The sequence below is a fragment of the Juglans microcarpa x Juglans regia genome, chromosome 2S (assembly GCF_004785595.1).
Source record: "Juglans microcarpa x Juglans regia isolate MS1-56 chromosome 2S, Jm3101_v1.0, whole genome shotgun sequence".
Classification (NCBI taxonomy): domain Eukaryota; kingdom Viridiplantae; phylum Streptophyta; class Magnoliopsida; order Fagales; family Juglandaceae; genus Juglans; species Juglans microcarpa x Juglans regia.
Window position 1 is genome coordinate 8566628 of NC_054597.1, and position 17183 is coordinate 8583810.

The 17183-nt window shown below is 37.0% G+C and overlaps 1 protein-coding gene across 2 annotated transcripts; it reads left to right on the plus strand.

Moving 5' to 3' along the window:
- Positions 1 to 6016: 6016 nt before the first annotated feature.
- LOC121253186 (protein CELLULOSE SYNTHASE INTERACTIVE 1-like) lies at positions 6017 to 16488 on the plus strand. 2 transcript variants are annotated; one of them, XM_041153133.1, is made up of 8 exons: positions 6017 to 6287; positions 6952 to 7112; positions 7790 to 7863; positions 8131 to 11188; positions 11380 to 13924; positions 14497 to 14951; positions 15728 to 15844; positions 15964 to 16488. In XM_041153133.1, exons 3-8 carry the CDS (start codon positions 7853 to 7855, stop codon positions 16120 to 16122), a joined length of 6345 nt encoding a protein of 2114 aa, XP_041009067.1. In that variant the 5' UTR covers positions 6017 to 6287; positions 6952 to 7112; positions 7790 to 7852; the 3' UTR covers positions 16123 to 16488. The 2 variants fall into 2 exon arrangements, with proteins under 2 accessions (XP_041009067.1, XP_041009068.1); XM_041153134.1 differs by lacking the exon at positions 6017 to 6287 and adding an exon at positions 6307 to 6456.
- The last annotated feature ends 695 nt before the right edge of the window (positions 16489 to 17183 follow it).

Below are 17183 nucleotides of genomic sequence, written 5' to 3' on the forward strand. Positions count from 1 at the left end.
TCAAGTTCCAATTGGAATTTGACGGAATTTGAAGCGTTGAGACATGTAACACAAGGTTATATATCCTATTAATGACAGCTAAAGATACAATATACCTAGCATGCATATAACAATATGTAATCTTTGTAGTAGATAATTTTTTTTCTTTAAATAATACAATATACTAGATAGCACTATATCCCAAAACATTACCATGTTCATAAATTCACATCGTGACTGATATCCAAAATGGTTACAGCACTTGTCCAACAGGTCTGTAACAACATAAGTACTCGAGACAGAACTCCATAAATACAGTCTACGAAATAAAATCTACGATGCTAAATTGTTGAGCTGCTCACGTAGCTCAGATATAATCTCCAAAATGGCTTCCAGAAAGTGGATAACCGCAGTTATCATTTCCTCATCCTCTCGCTAAGGGCTACTTAACCTTGTCTAGTCTTTCAAGAGAGGGTTCTCTAAATCTTAACACATCGTCTACCATTTCAGGAGGAATGGTAGTTGGGACTACTAAGTGAGATTTATTTACAAATATCAACAAGTAAACTACCAAACTACCAACTATATATATATATATATATGCATGCATGACAGTAAAATGGCATGGGTGCATCGTGATATGAACGTGAATATGCAAATATCATGACATGTGCTTGACTTAAAAAAAAAAAAAATAACAAGACTAACATGATTTGACTGAACTGAACTTTGACATTAATTGAAATTGGCATGAACGTGAAGTTGACATGAACTGAATTTTGTTAATAAAAAATATACATGATTGCATGATCCTGACAAACATAATGATTTTGCCAGTTGTTTCTTCATAAATATTTGAACAATCAGAATGACTCCGTCCAATGTATTCCGTCAGAAATACTTAGACAATCAGAATGATTACGCCATAAATATTTTAATGGAGATATACCCTAACAATCAGAATGATCATGCCAGGAGTATCTTGTAATAGTTTTAATGAAATACTCTAACAATTAGAATGAGTACATCATGAACATTTTAATAGAGGTACTCTAATAATTAGAAGGATTATGCCAAAAGTACCTTGTATAAATTATCAATGGAAATACTCGGACAATCATAGTGATTAAGTCACGAGTATTTCATGGATGACTGACTAAGAAAATATTTATTGATGGACTCGTGTGACTTATGACATGTATCCTTGGCGTGTAACAAATAACTATGTGACCAATGACATGACATTCATTGCATGTAATAAATACACATGTAACAAACATAATGACATGGCATTGGTGACATGTGATGGATAAATGTGTAAAAAATATGATGACATGACATTTATGACATGTAACAAATAGACATGTAACAATGACATTATGTAACAAATAAATGTGTAACAAATGACATGACATTTGTGGCATGTAATAGTGACATAACATTTATGTAATAGATAAAAGTGTAACAGTTAAATGTGTAACAAGTAACTGATGACATGGCATAGTATAATATATAAATCACAGTAGGCACAATGAGATGAATATAGAAATGACAGTCTTATCACCGCACATACATAAATATCCCCAGAGTAAATTAGAAGCTAACTAACAATGAATGAGTGTAACGTGAAACTTAGTGTGACAAAAATGTGAATTGAAATGAAATATTTTCTAAGGTTAGAATATCTCATTACATACTTAGAAATATAAGAATTACTCGCCTATCGAAAAAATTGCAAAGTTATTTCTCTACTTGTGAAAAATTACAAATTTATCCATAAAATAAAGATTTTGCATACGAAGTCTAAATCCTATCAAAATTTACATTACTCATATAAGTTTTATCCTAAATCTAAATATCAAATCAACAAAATTTAAAGCAATGCACAATTAGGAGAAACACTCCTTGGTCAAGCCATTCTAGGGAAAAAACCATGATTTTTGTTGCAATTTGTCCTTCTAACATACTAACATGCTGAAACTAACTGATTTTTGCAACATTTAAAAATCACATCTTTAGTTCTAAATTCATACTAAAACATTAGCATGCTCGTTCCATAAAAATATTAAACTCACTACATTAACAAAATGCCAAAACTCTAAATTTAGGTAAAAAAAAGGACCAATTCTTGATGTTCTTGGTCTAGTGCTTTTCAAATCAGCTCCAAATATTCTAAAAGTTCATAATCACACTCCTAACTTGTTTTCCTCCTCTTATTCACAATTCAAACTTACTTCACTTAGTCATTCATTTACTCACTTAAGTCAGCCTTTATCTATACCCCACATCCCTTACATTGCTTCCCATACTTAGCCAATTTTCATGGTTTACCGAGAGAGAGAGAGAGAGAGAGAGAGAGAGAGAGAGAGAGAGAGAGAGAGAGAGAGAGAGAGAGAGAGAGAGAGAGAGAGAGAGAGAGAGAGAGAGAGAGAGAGATTGGCAATTTTTGTTTTTTCATTCCAAGCTTTGTAAGTTATTTTCTATGGCTCAATGCTCTTGTATTTTATCTAATATTGAGACTAGATTACTTGGGTTAGCATTGATTAATTTTTCTTGGATTTTTTTATGGATTAAAGTTAGTGTTATTGATGAAAAGGTTTCGGCATTGATAGTTTTGGTGTTTGTGTAAAACTTTGAAAAGTTTTGTGAAATTTTTGATGAAATATTGGGAATATCTTGATATGATAAAGTGCTAACATTTTTATATGCAAGTTATGTTGGGTAGATCTTGACATTGTAATCTCATGTTTCTGCCAAATAAAAGAAAGCTAGCATTGAAGGTGGGGTGCTTCTGGCACTAGGGATGTGATGTTTCAGTTGTTGGGGTGCATTCTCTTTCAAGTTTATCATCACCTCACCTACTATAAGATTACAACAGTATTCAAAGTACTTGAAATATAAGAAAAATATAATAATTCAAGTCTTTTCCATCTGACATCTTACAAGTAGGAGTTCATTAAACAAGTGAGGTGTTCATCAATTTAAACTTCCCTTGGATGTTTAAGACATCTTACAATTAGGACTTTTTTTGGCTGATTTGGTTGCAACACCACTGTAAATCCACATAAAACAGGTTCTAAGTTTTATCTAACTGTGTTTATGATTGAGTTTTGTAACAATAAACGAGGCTTGTATATGTTAATTTTATGATTATTGAAACAATTATTCGATATATTTCACTTATTTATCAATCATTTAATATCGCGCGGTAAAATAATAATGAAAGAACAATGATTAAAAGGAGCCCAAGGATGGCATTGAGTTTCAAAGAATTAAGTGATCTTGTTCTTAAAAGAGAGGGGTTGTGCTATTTGTAGTAGTCTCAAGCTAAAAAGGTTTTCCAAGTATGGTGTGTTTTTTGAGAAGGAAAAGATTGGATTGGCATATCCATCATAGGGGTGGACAAATCCAGCAAACCAAATTCTGTCCCTGATCAGAAGGGGCCATCTCATGTTCATCCTTACACCTGTCCATTGATGGAGACCAAACATCAGCCAAACATTCAATTGGGTTTTGAGAACATCCAATGTTGAAGATTTATGACACCAACCATTATTTTTGCTGGAAAAAAAAATCATGTCATGTTTTTGGTACGACTTCACTTGCATGTCTCAATCATATGTGTTGAGACAGCCATTTCCACGAATTATTTGTTCTTTATTTCCTTTTTTTAAGGAAGGAATATGCATTGGCCCTACCCCACCGAGAGAGAGAGATCAGATCGAGGGAGGTAAATTGTTCCACTCAATCTCTCAAGTCCCACATCGAGAACTTGTAAAAATATAGGACAAATTACAAAAAAATAAATAAATATTACATCATATGGCTTTGAAAACAAGCTCAATCTTCATATTTACACAGTTTTATTCTATAGCTTTTGTTTTATTAATCTTAATTAATTAATTTTTTATAAGACTGATCTTTATTATTTAATCAACGAATTTTCTAAAAAATACTGATTTTAGAAGATTAATCAATTATGTAATTATTGTTATTAGGTGTCTTACTGTCTAACCAATGATTGTCTTTTATCCATTAAAAAAATGGACATATATTCTCAGCCAACTAAGAGAGAGAGAGAGAGAGATGCAAAGTGGGCGGATAAAATTTTAGTTGGCTTCGCTCGACTTGGCTTCTAAGAAATGATATGCGGATGAGATAAATTGAAATAAAAATGTGTTTTAAAATTTAAAAAATTTAAATTATTTAATTTATTTTATATAAGAATTTAAAAAAATTATAATGATTAAATTATATGATATGAGAATAATTATAAAAACAAATGAGCTCAGCCCTACCCTCCTCCTTTGTTTTTGAATTGGGATTTTTTTTTTCTTTTGAAAAAAGAAATTATTATTGGTTAATAAATGCATGAATTGTATGCCCATCTTATTATGCATGAACTATTAGATTATTTTTTTTTAAAAAATAACATATTTAAAAAAGAGAAATTTTATGCATCAGTTACTATTCACTTTCATACCTCACACTTATAATTTTTTTTCATTATAAGATTTGAGAGTATTTTTCATAAGGTGTAGGGTGAAATAGTGAATAATAGTTGATGAATATAATTTTTCTTTAAAAATTAATAGAAATATTGTGTTTTAGTGGAATAAAAATAAAATAAATATAGTATATGCCATTTCCTTTAAGGAAACAAAGGAAGAATTAGGACGAAAAAGATGTTTAGGGCCTTTCGACAAGAGACTTGAGTTTGATTCCTTACTTGTGCTTTACTCCTATTAAATATGAGCATTTTTCTTTTATGAGTACCATTAAATTTCTTGTTGAATAGCCAAATATGACTCTGCATAAAGCTATGGAGCATTTGATTGCTATGTATATGTTCAATTTGAGGTAAATTCTTTGGTGGCTTGGCCATTGATGATTTGCCTGTTGAATAATATCTTGCCATGCTTGGGAGTTGGGAGTGTTTATTAATGTTATGTTATATTAACAATCCATCATGTAATATATTTTTCTTTTAAACGAAGATAAAATATCATGAACTATACTATTTGTTAAAAAAAATCATTTTGAGTTCTTGTCCGATACAAATACTAAAGTCGGCTGCGTTTGGTTTCTAAATTCAGTTGAGTTCAGTCTAATTTTAAATTGAGTCTAACATCTAAACACTCAATTACGAAACTCATACTAACTCAAAACTTTTTTATACGTGTGACTCACAATTTTTTTTCAATTAAAAACATATTTATACATGAGATCCATAACTTTTTTTAATTTTTCATAAAAAGTATTAAATTTATCTTAACATCCAAAAACACTTTAAACTCAGTTTAGATAGGCCCTCTATATAACTTCCTTCATTACTCAACTCACTATTATTCATAAAAATCTCAACTTAACTAAACTCAGCTCAAAATCTAAATGCAGCCTAAAACCACTGCTAAATGCTAAAAAGGATAATATATTTCTCTATTTATTAAGGAAGAGGACTTGGATTTAACCCTTAACACGTGCCATATTTAGAGTTTTTGTTCACTTCTAAAAAGATTTGAAAAAAAAAAAAATAAAAGAAAAACATTCCGAGATCATAAGGTCCTTGTAAGATTAAATGCATGATTTTTAAATATCACCTAACTTTTTTGAGAATTTGAATACCATACTTTTATTTATCACCCAGATTTTTTGTTGTGAAAGTGGCATTTGGCCTTTAGAACACCAACGATAAAATATTTTAAATCAGTATAAAAAGAAGATTACATAGTTTAGGAATCTTATTTAGACCAATTTCATGATTAATATATATATATATGTATATCATATAACCAATTCTAACTTGTTTATATTATAAAAAGAGATGAATGATATCCAAAATATAAAATATAATAAAAATAAAAAATCACCATTTGTTTCTAATCTTAGGAAGTTTTTTTTTTTTTAAATACTAAAAAACAATTAAATAAAAAAAAAAGACAGAGACCTCACAATTGAAAGGACCCTTTCAGCCTTCCTTAAAAAAAAAAAAAAAAAAAAAAAAAGGAGAGGAAAACTAACCGTTTATCCAAAAGCCAGTGAAGCGGAAGCCAAGGAAGCCGTCAAGCTCTGGGTTTGCTTCATATTTGTCGGTGGTCCTCTAATGGTGATTGGTGACGCTGTGATATCACCAGAAGCTAACCCCCCCATCCCCTCCCTCTCTCTCTCTCTCTCTCTCTCTGAGTTTCTTATAATAAACCAAGAAAGAGAAAAGGCACACAAGCTAATCACTCTCTCTCACTCTCACTCTCCCCTTCCCTTCTACCAAAACCGTAGATGCATCAAACAGCTTCCACTGCTCTCTGAAGGTCTGCCTCGCTGTCTCTCTGGCTCTCTGTGATATTTAGCCGTATGCATTGGTCAATATCCTAAATTGTGCGAAATCCGAGGTCTTTCTGTTGGATTACGAGAAAATCCGGCACCGGATTCATGCACTTTCTCCCTTTCTTGATTCTTCATTTACTGAGCAACAAAAAGGTCTCGGACTTCGATTCTCTAATACTCGATCTGCTCCATGCTTCTCCGAATTCAGTTAAATCTGATCAAGGCTCATAATTTACCTCCATTCCATTCCTCTTATACTCTGTATGCTTGCTGAGAAAACTGGGGGAAACCCAATGAATGCTAAACTCAAGTTTTTTGCGGTCTGCTTTCAGTTTATAACAATAGCTCCTTAATTGTATAGCAGAGCAGAGGATAAAAGAAAATGCCACCGAGGTGGAGTAATTGATCTGTACTGTAGTAGTCTAGTATGATTGAGCTTTGCAATTCAGTAATTTTGACAATCTCTCTATTTTGTGAGCTTGGAAAGCTGTAGATGGCTTGGCTTGCATATGTTATGATGTTCTGATGGTTTAAATCACATTGGCATTGGGATTTTTGGATTTCCGGTTTTTATTATAATCTGATCTGTGTTTTTCTTGATTGGTGTTAGAATTTTACATGTGGGGTCTTCTTTGGTTGTTTGGGCAGGAATCTTTTTTATATTCTGACTGGGTCTCAGGGTTAGATCTGGAGAAGGTGAGGTTTCTGGATTGATTTGCTTGAGAATCTTGGAGTAACCAAAGCTGGCGGCTGCGCTAGCTTGGAGGCTTGCTGCCAGCAATGGCGGCAGCCTTGCCGCTAACGATCTGGTACTTCTTCGATTCTTTTTATAATAATAATAAAAAAAAAACTATATTTTATTAATTCATTTTCATTTCTTGCATGCTTGCTATATGCGCGTTTTGAAACCAAATATGTGGGTTTTGTAGAAGATACGTGTGAATCGAATGTGTGAGTTCCCGTTGGCAGCCCACTGCACCATTTTAATTTTTTTGGGAGATTCTGACCAATATGTCCCATCTATGATGGTCTTGGTTAAAGTTTCGGGGTCCAAAAGTTTATTTTTGGTGATTAACAAAATCTTAAAAGACTGGGAACAAAATTGCAACTGTTTTCTAGAATGCGGGATTTTTTTTTCCCTGTTTGCTACTTAAAATGGGATTTGTTTCGTTAATATAATAACGGCATGATCAAACCTGCATTTTTTTCATTTTATTTTATAAGCTTAACATGTGAACCCTTTAACTTGTTATGCTTGATCTGTTTTCATTGTAGCTCAATTTTTCAATGGTTTCTTATGTTCATTGGACCCCTTGAACATTCATGATTAAACCTGCCCTATGTATTGTGTCGAAGTCTCTGATACTATTACCTCAAAGTCCTGCCATCGTTTTCATTAATTTTGGATAGTTTTCTGCTGTTACCGTCAGTTGAATGCCATGAGATATGTCTACTATTGTTCTTCACTTTCATTTTATGATTGCAGGGAAGAAATGGCGATGCCAAATTTCAAGATTCAGAACCTCCTACTCCACATTCTGTTACAAAGATGGGTTCAAGGTCAGTTTAAGTGCTAGTTTTTACTATCTGTAGTAGCCAAGTAAACATTTATTTTATTCTTGAAGTTCGCTTTTTTGGTGGAATTATTCTCTTCTGCCCCCTATCACTGAGCCAATTTTGGGCTTAGATGCTATACTTTAGTAGAAAGGCTTGCCTTTGCGGATTCACTTTCATTTTCCACAAAATTATGTTAGTGAAGAGTCTTAACTCGTGATATTATATAGAATGATGATTCCAGTCAAACTTGCATTCTTAAATCTCTTGCAGAGAGCGTAGCAGCATGGAGGATCCAGATGGGACCTTAGCAAGTGTTGCTCAAAGCATTGAGCAGCTCCGTCAGAGTTCCTCATCTGTACAAGAGAAAGAGTATTCATTGAGACAGTTGCTGGAACTTATTGATACACGTGAAAATGCTTTCAGTGCGGTTGGATCTCACTCTCAGGCAGTTCCGGTACTTGTTTCTCTTCTCCGGTCAGGGTCATTTGGAGTGAAGATACAGGCTGCAACTGTTTTAGGTTCACTCTGTAAGGAGAATGAGCTACGGGTAAAAGTCTTGCTGGGAGGATGCATTCCACCATTGCTTGGTCTGCTCAAGTCCAGCTCAGTAGATGGTCAGGTGGCAGCTGCAAAGACTATTTATGCTGTTTCTCAAGGTGGCGCCAAGGATCATGTTGGATCAAAAATTTTTTCAACTGAAGGAGTTGTTCCTGTGCTCTGGGAGCAGCTAGCCAAAGGGCACAAGACTGGAAATGTTGTTGATAGCTTATTGACTGGAGCATTAAAGAACCTTGCCAGCAGCACTGAGGGATTCTGGACTGCAACAGTTCAAGCTGGAGGGGTGGATGTACTTGTGAAGTTGCTGACAACGGGACAGTCAAGCACTCAAGCAAATGTGTGTTTTCTTCTTGCATGTATGATGATGGAGGATGCATCTGTTTGTTCTATAGTGTTGGCTGCAGAAGCTACAAAACAATTTCTGAACCTATTAGGACCTGGCAATGAAGCTTCTGTCAGAGCAGAAGCTGCGGGAGCTCTTAAATCTCTTTCAGCCCAAAGTAAAGAAGCAAGGCGGGAGATAGCTAATTCCACTGGTATTCCTGCTCTGATAAATGCTACTATAGCTCCTTCCAAAGAATTCATGCAGGGTGAGTACGCCCAAGCATTGCAGGAGAATGCCATGTGTGCTTTAGCAAGCATTTCTGGTGGTTTGTCATATGTCATCTCAAGCCTCGGTCAAAGTCTTGAATCATGCACTTCACCTGCTCAAGTTGCTGACACATTAGGCGCATTAGCTTCAGCTTTGATGATCTATGATAGTAAAGCAGAATCTATGAGGGCATCTGATCCTGTGGTTATTGAGCAGACTTTGCTTAAGCAGTTCAAACCCCAGTTACCTTTTCTAGTGCAGGAGAGAACAATAGAAGCCCTAGCCAGTTTGTATGGGAATGTCATACTCTCAAGTAAACTTGCAAATTCTGATGCAAAACGTTTGCTTGTTGGTTTGATAACAATGGCCACCAATGAAGTGCAGGATGAGCTTATGAAAGCTCTTCTCACACTTTGTAACAATGAAGGCAGTCTATGGCATGCCCTGCGAGGCCGTGAGGGAGTCCAGCTATTAATTTCTCTTCTTGGGCTTTCCTCTGAACAACAGCAAGAATGTGCAGTTGCATTACTTTGCCTTCTATCAACTGAAAATGATGAAAGTAAGTGGGCTATCACTGCTGCTGGTGGCATACCTCCACTTGTCCAAATTCTAGAGTCAGGGTCTGCAAAAGCCAAGGAAGATTCAGCATCAATCCTTAGGAACCTATGCAATCACAGTGAAGATATACGTGCTTGTGTTGAAAGTGCTGATGCTGTTCCTGCATTGTTATGGCTACTGAAGAATGGAAGCCATAATGGGAAGGAAATTGCTGCAAAGACTTTGAATCATTTAATGCACAAATCTGATACTGCAACTATCAGCCAGCTCACTGCATTACTGACCAGTGATCTACCTGAATCTAAAGTATATGTATTGGATGCCTTGAAAAGCATGCTCTCTGTGGTTCCCCTCAATGATATATTGCGCGAAGGTAGTGCTGCCAATGATGCAATGGAGACAATGATAAAAATCTTGAGCTCAACTAAGGAAGAGACTCAAGCTAAGTCTGCATCAGCTCTAGCTGGAATTTTTGAAACTAGGAAGGACCTGCGAGAAAGTAGCATAGCTGTTAAGACTCTATGGTCGGCCATGAAGCTGCTTAATGCTGAATCCGAAAGCATGCTTGTGGAGTCCTCGCGTTGTCTTGCTGCAATATTTCTTTCAATCAAAGAGAACCGGGATGTCGCAGCTGTTGCTAGAGATGCATTGTTTCCCTTAGTTGGGCTTGCTAACTCTTCCATTCTGGAAGTTGCTGAGCTGGCAACATGTGCTCTGGCAAATCTTATTTTAGATTGTGAAATATCAGAAAAAGCTGTTCCTGGAGAAATTATATTGCCTGCTACTAGGGTTTTGGGTGAAGGATCAGTTTCTGGAAAGACATATGCAGCAGCAGCAATTGCTCGTCTGCTTCATTCTCGCCAAATTGATTCTGCCTTAACTGACTGTGTGAATCGTGCTGGAACAGTTCTTGCATTAGTTTCTTTCCTAGAATCTGCTATTGGTGGATCTGTTGCCACATCTGAGGCTCTGGATGCACTTGCGATTCTGTCCAGATCAAAGGGGGCTAGTGAGCGTATAAAACCCGCATGGGAAGTTTTAGCTGAATTCCCGAAAAGCATCACCCCAATAGTTTTGTCTATCACCAATTCAACACAGTTGTTGCAGGATAAAGCCATTGAAATATTGTCACGGCTTTGCCGGGATCAGCCTACTGTTTTAGGTGATACAGTTGCCTGTGCCTCTGGATGTGTATGCTCAATTGCTAGAAGGGTTATCGGTTCCACTAACCCAAATGTCAAAACTGGGGGTGCTGCACTTCTTATTTGTGCTGCTACAGTAAATCACCAAAGAGTGGTGGAAGATCTTAATCAGTCACACTTGCGTTCAAATCTTATTCAGTCTCTTGTTGCAATGCTTAGTTCTGGACAATCTTCTTTTTTGGGAAATAAGGGTGATGATGTCAAGGAATCCATTAGCATTTACAGGCATGCTAAAGAAGAACCTGAGAATGGCAAATTCAATATGGGAACAACGGTCATATCTGATGAGAACCTAGCCATATGGCTTCTTTCTGTTCTTGCCTGTCATGATGAAAAGAGTAAAATTGTGATTATGGAGGCTGGAGCTATCGAAGTCCTCACTGATAGAATATCAGATTGCTTTTCTCGGTACACTCAGGTAACTGTCATTCTTCTATTACAAAAAAATAAAATGATGCATCCAATTGGTGATAAGGCATCAATTCTGTAGAACGTTACTTTCTGTTCATCTGTTTAGTCATGCATGCAATGGTGAGATCTTGTAGTGTGGTTTATACACGGTTTTTTCCTCTTATTTAATGGCGGTTGCTCTCATGTTAATCTATGCAGATTGATTTTAAGGAAGATAGCAGCATCTGGGTTTGTGCTCTACTTTTAGCAATTTTATTTCAAAATAGAGAGATCATACGAGCACATGCAACCATGAAATGTATACCAGTACTTGCAAATTTGTTGAAATCAGAGGAGTCAGCAAACAGATATTTTGCTGCTCAAGCAGTTGCCAGTTTGGTGTGTAATGGTAGCAGAGGAACTCTTCTATCTGTCGCAAATTCTGGGGCTGCAGGTGGGCTTATTTCCTTACTTGGATGTGCTGATGTTGACATATATGATCTACTGCAGCTTTCAGAGGAGTTTGCTTTGGTGCCATATCCAGAACAAGTCTCTCTTGAGAGGTTGTTTAGGGTTGATGACATAAGGGTCGGTGCTACTTCCAGGAAAGCAATACCTGCCCTTGTTGATCTGCTTAAACCAATTCCAGATCGTCCTGGAGCACCATTTCTAGCACTTGGGCTCCTGACTCAGCTGGCGAAAGACTGTCCACCAAATAAGATTGTAATGGTAGAATCAGGAGCTTTGGAAGCACTGACCAAGTATCTTTCACTTGGTCCACAAGATGCAACTGAGGAGGCTGCTACTGATCTGTTAGGGATCCTATTCGGCAGTGCTGAAATATGTAGACACGAGTCTGCATTTGGTGCTGTCAGTCAACTTGTAGCAGTTTTACGTTTAGGTGGTAGGGGTGCAAGATATAGTGCTGCAAAAGCATTGGAAAGCCTCTTTTCTGCAGATCATATTAGGAATGCAGAAACTGCTCGACAAGCTGTTCAACCCTTGGTGGAGATTCTGAATACGGGTTTGGAGAGGGAGCAGCATGCTGCTATTGCTGCATTGGTTAGACTATTGAGTGAAAATCCATCAAGAGCCCTTGCTGTTGCAGATGTTGAAATGAATGCTGTGGATGTCCTTTGCAAGATCCTTTCATCAAATTGTTCAATGGAGCTGAAAGGGGATGCTGCTGAATTGTGTGGCGTTCTTTTTGGAAATACAAGAATCAGGTCCACGATGGCTTCAGCACGCTGTGTTGAGCCTCTGGTTTCTCTCCTTGTGACAGAGTTCAGTCCTGCTCAGCAGTCAGTTGTCCATGCATTGGATAAACTTGTTGATGATGAGCAATTGGCAGAGCTAGTTGCTGCAAATGGTGCAGTTATTCCTCTTGTCGGCCTTCTATATGGTAGGAATCACATGCTTCACGAGGCTATTTCCAGAGCCCTTGTGAAGTTAGGGAAAGACAGGCCTGCTTGTAAGATGGAAATGGTGAAAGCTGGAATAATTGAAAGCGTTCTCAACATCCTCCATGATGCACCGGATTTTCTTTGTTCCGCCTTTGCTGAACTGCTGCGAATATTGACCAATAATGCTAGCATTGCTAAAGGACCATCTGCTGCAAAAGTCGTTGAGCCCCTTTTTCTGTTGCTGTCCAGGCCAGAATTTGGGCCTGATGGGCAGCACAGTGTATTACAGGTTCTTGTCAATATTTTAGAGCATAAACAGTGTCGCGCTGAGTATACGCTGACCTCTCACCAAGCTATAGAGCCACTTGTCCCTTTACTTGATTCTCCAGCTTCGGCAGTGCAACAGTTGGCAGCTGAGCTTCTATCCCATCTACTCTTGGAGGAACGACTTCAGAAGGATTCGGTGACACAACAAGTAATTGGTCCCCTTATACGAGTTCTTGGTTCCGGTATACACATACTGCAGCAGAGAGCTGTGAAGGCTCTTGTAAGTCTGGCAGTGACATGGCCAAATGAGATTGCAAAAGAGGGTGGTGTCAATGAACTTTCTAAAGTGATATTGCAAGCTGATCCTTCGCTTCCTCATGCTTTGTGGGAATCTGCTTCTTCTGTTTTGGCAAGTATTCTGCAATTTAGTTCTGACTTTTATTTGGAAGTGCCTGTTGCTGTGTTGGTCAGGTTGCTTCATTCTGGGTCAGAGAGCACAGTAATCGGTGCATTGAATGCTCTTCTTGTGTTGGAAAGTGATGATGCAACCAGTGCTGAAGCAATGGCTGAAAGTGGTGCCATAGAAGCACTTTTGGAACTTCTGAGGTGTCATCAGAGTGAGGAAACCGCTGCAAGGCTGTTGGAAGTACTGTTGAACAATGTGAGGATCAGAGAAACAAAAGCTACTAAATCTGCCATTTTACCATTGTCCCAGTATCTCTTGGATCCACAAACCCAAGCTCAGCAAGCAAGGTTACTGGCAACTTTGGCCCTTGGTGATCTATTTCAGAATGAGAGTCTTGCTCGAAGCTCCGATGCTGTTTCAGCTTGCCGTGCTCTTGTTAATGTACTTGAAGAACAACCCACAGAGGAAATGAAAGTTGTAGCTATATGTGCATTGCAAAACCTTGTGATGTACAGTCGGTCAAACAAAAGAGCAGTTGCCGAGGCTGGTGGAGTACAGGTTGTATTAGATCTTATTGGTTCGAGTGATCCGGATACATCCATACAGGCAGCAATGTTTGTTAAACTTCTCTTCTCTAATCACACCATTCAAGAATACGCTTCTAGTGAAACAGTGAGAGCTATAACTGGTAAGTTCTCTTTATTCTTGTTGCAGAATTAGGTGTGCTTTTGTTTTGTTTTTTGTTTTTCGTTTTTTTCTGGGCAACAGGAGTTGGGGTTATGGGTACTTTCTATGGAAACATTTACATTTATTATGTTTTCATACAATATGCAAAATAAAATATAATCCACTTTTCTAATGGTTTTAGTCAAGAGGAGTAGCACCTGAACAAATGCACACGTGCTTGCAGTCGTTTGTTTTTTCTTTTTCTTTTTTTGTGGTGGAATATGCAAAGAAAAATTTCGTTACTTTCCAAACAGTTGCTTTCAAGCTGACTAGCACTTGAATAAGAATGTGTGACCAGTTGGTTATTAGTGTTAACTCTTTGACCCGTTCTGGGAAATATGGCGAGTATTTGTCCTTCTATAAGCTTACAATGTGCCAATCCTTTCTTCAATTTGGTTTAAAAAGTTGCTTGTACCAGTTGTTGCGGCATTTCTTTACTGGAAGGCTGTCATGCAAGCAGATTTTTTTTTTTCTGCTTTCCTTCCTTTTGTTATGGATTGGCTGATATGATTATCCTGGCCTTGTGTCTTGCAGCTGCTATTGAAAAAGATTTGTGGGCCACTGGAACTGTGAATGAGGAGTATCTGAAATCTCTAAATGCTCTCTTCAGCAACTTCCCACGCTTGAGAGCCACTGAGCCTGCAACACTTAGCATTCCCCATCTGATTACATCCCTCAAAACTGGGTCAGAGGCAACTCAAGAAGCTGCTTTGGACGCACTTTTTCTTCTTAGGCAAGCTTGGTCAGCGTGCCCAGCTGAAGTTTCTAGAGCCCAGTCAATAGCCGCAGCAGATGCAATCCCATTGCTGCAATACCTAATCCAGTCTGGCCCTCCTCGGTTTCAGGAGAAGACGGAATTTCTATTGCAGTGTTTGCCAGGGACATTGGTTGTGATAATCAAGCGTGGTAACAATATGAAACAGTCAGTGGGGAACCCAAGTGTATATTGTAAGCTTACACTTGGCAACAGTCCTCCCAGGCAAACCAAGGTAATACGATTTTTATATTAATTCAGGCTTTTTTTCAGGTTCGACATTTTTTGGTCTGAGAACAATCTTCTCTTAAATACATTACTCATCTATGCAGTAGAAATGAAGCTAATTCCCTAACTGAAAGCTATTATAGGTTGGTTTGGTGGCTAATAATGCAAAAAATTCTGAAATTGCACGTTCAGACCTGGTATCTCAAGGGAAGGCTAATTTATCTTCAGTTTTTCTAGTCCTGGTCAATAAAAAGAGGAAGTCCGTGTACTCTATGTACTGACTACCTGTCTCAATACCCACTGACTGACTTGTCGTGTTACTGAGTTCCTAGAAATGAGCAAGTTTTATATATGAAGTTTTCTGTTTCTCTTTTTTGGATTTCAGATTGTGAGATTCCTATATTGAGTGTAAAAGGGGATTGAGGTTTGTGAAATTGAGGGAGCCATCTGATTGAAGTGTTGTTTTTTCCATCTTTGTACATTTTATTATCATCTATGCATGGACATAGGCCAAAGGCCAAACAAGATAATTGCTTTGGGTTTCCTTTGTTTTTTATTCATGTTTGCACTGAAAATCTTGGGCTGTGCGGAACAGTTTGTAGCATTGCTCACAACATTGCACTGAGAAAAGCTGTATTTCATGAGATTCCTTTTAATCATTAGGTCACTTTTACAGTTAGGTCACAAATTACTTTCCCTTTTCTTTTTGTCTCCCTTAGTAATTTGTGGCTGCTTTTATCAGTTTATCGCCAATGCAACTTCTCATTAATGTAAACTTATCAGGTGGTTTCCACTGGTCCAAGTCCAGAGTGGGACGAGAGCTTTGCATGGACCTTTGAAAGCCCTCCAAAGGGCCAAAAGCTTCATATTTCTTGCAAGAACAAGAGCAAAATGGGGAAGGTATATGAAAAGAGAAAGCAAACCCCAGAATAAATATGGAGACAGTATTCTGTCCTATTAGTCTTGATTTTCAATTAAATTGCATCTTAACCGGTTCTTTCTTGATCATCTGTTGGCAGAACTCATTTGGAAAAGTGACGATCCAGATTGATCGGGTGGTAATGCTGGGTGCAGTTGCTGGTGAGTACACTCTGTTACCAGAAAGCAAAAGTGGTCCCTCACGAAATTTAGAAATAGAATTCCAGTGGTCTAATACGATAGACCCAATAGAGAAGTAATTAGTGATCTACTGCCAATTGAATTGCATGGCAAACATGTTAAAAAAAGATTTTATACACAAAAAGAAAAGTCCCTTGTTTTGGTTATTTATCATGTCAGTGTATATAGTTCACCCCCGAGATTTTGAGTTTTGGTCAATAGTCTAAAGTGTAGTTATTTTTCAATGTTTTCTTTCTCATCCTGATCTTACATTTTCTGAGATGGGCGTTATGGGCAGAAGGATTAAGGTTTCCTAGTACTTTCAGTGTTGTTTGTTGTCAATTTTCAGAGGATTAAGGTTCTGGGTTTGGTTTTGTACATCTCATTCGTTGTTTGTGTTGAATTTAATCATTTGTTTGTAAAATAAATAGCAGTGTATTATGATTCATTGTCAAATCTGTCAAACCAGGTTGAAATGTTTTGTAAGCCGTAGCTTTTCTCCCTTGTACTCCTTGGTAGGCCCTATGATCCACACTGTACGGACATACGTTCTCTTGCAAAGGATCTCTAAAGAGATTCTTAAAAATGCCAAAACGAAGAATAGACCACCGACCAAAAACAATAATTTCATTTTGTCAATGGAGCAAATGCAATCACTATAGACTTATCAAAAACAAAAAATGTGATCTAGGAAGAGTATAGTTACTTAGAGCATTAACAGTGGATTCAACAAAGTTTAGCCAAAATTTAACTAGAGAATTCATTTTTATAAATTTAACTAGTCACTTTTCAACAACACCAAATAACAGATTCTTCAAATCTATCACAATTCTATTAAAATATTGATTTTAACCTTTTTATTTATTTTAATTCTAATTATAATTTGAATATCTATTCGTTATTAAAAAAGTACACATTAATTTTCTAATGTTGATATTAGATTTTAAATGAAAACTTGGAATCAACTAATCATAATATTGCAGAATTAGAACTTGAAGCACTCCAGCAAGATAATACTTTTGAGACGAAAAGGAATTTTATAGAATTGAGAGCTTGGGATTTGGGCGTTTCACGCTTTTGAAATGAAGAGGAATTTTTTGGAGTTGTGAGCTCGTGCCAAATGAATAGCACTTGGGAGAGG

Bases quoted from the DNA above. Each gene is read 5' to 3' on its own strand.
- LOC121253186 (XM_041153133.1), top strand. The intron at 11,189-11,379 runs GTAACTGTCATT...TAATCTATGCAG, and splicing joins GCTTTTCTCGGTACACTCAG to ATTGATTTTAAGGAAGATAG. The intron at 13,925-14,496 runs GTAAGTTCTCTT...TGTGTCTTGCAG, and splicing joins AACAGTGAGAGCTATAACTG to CTGCTATTGAAAAAGATTTG.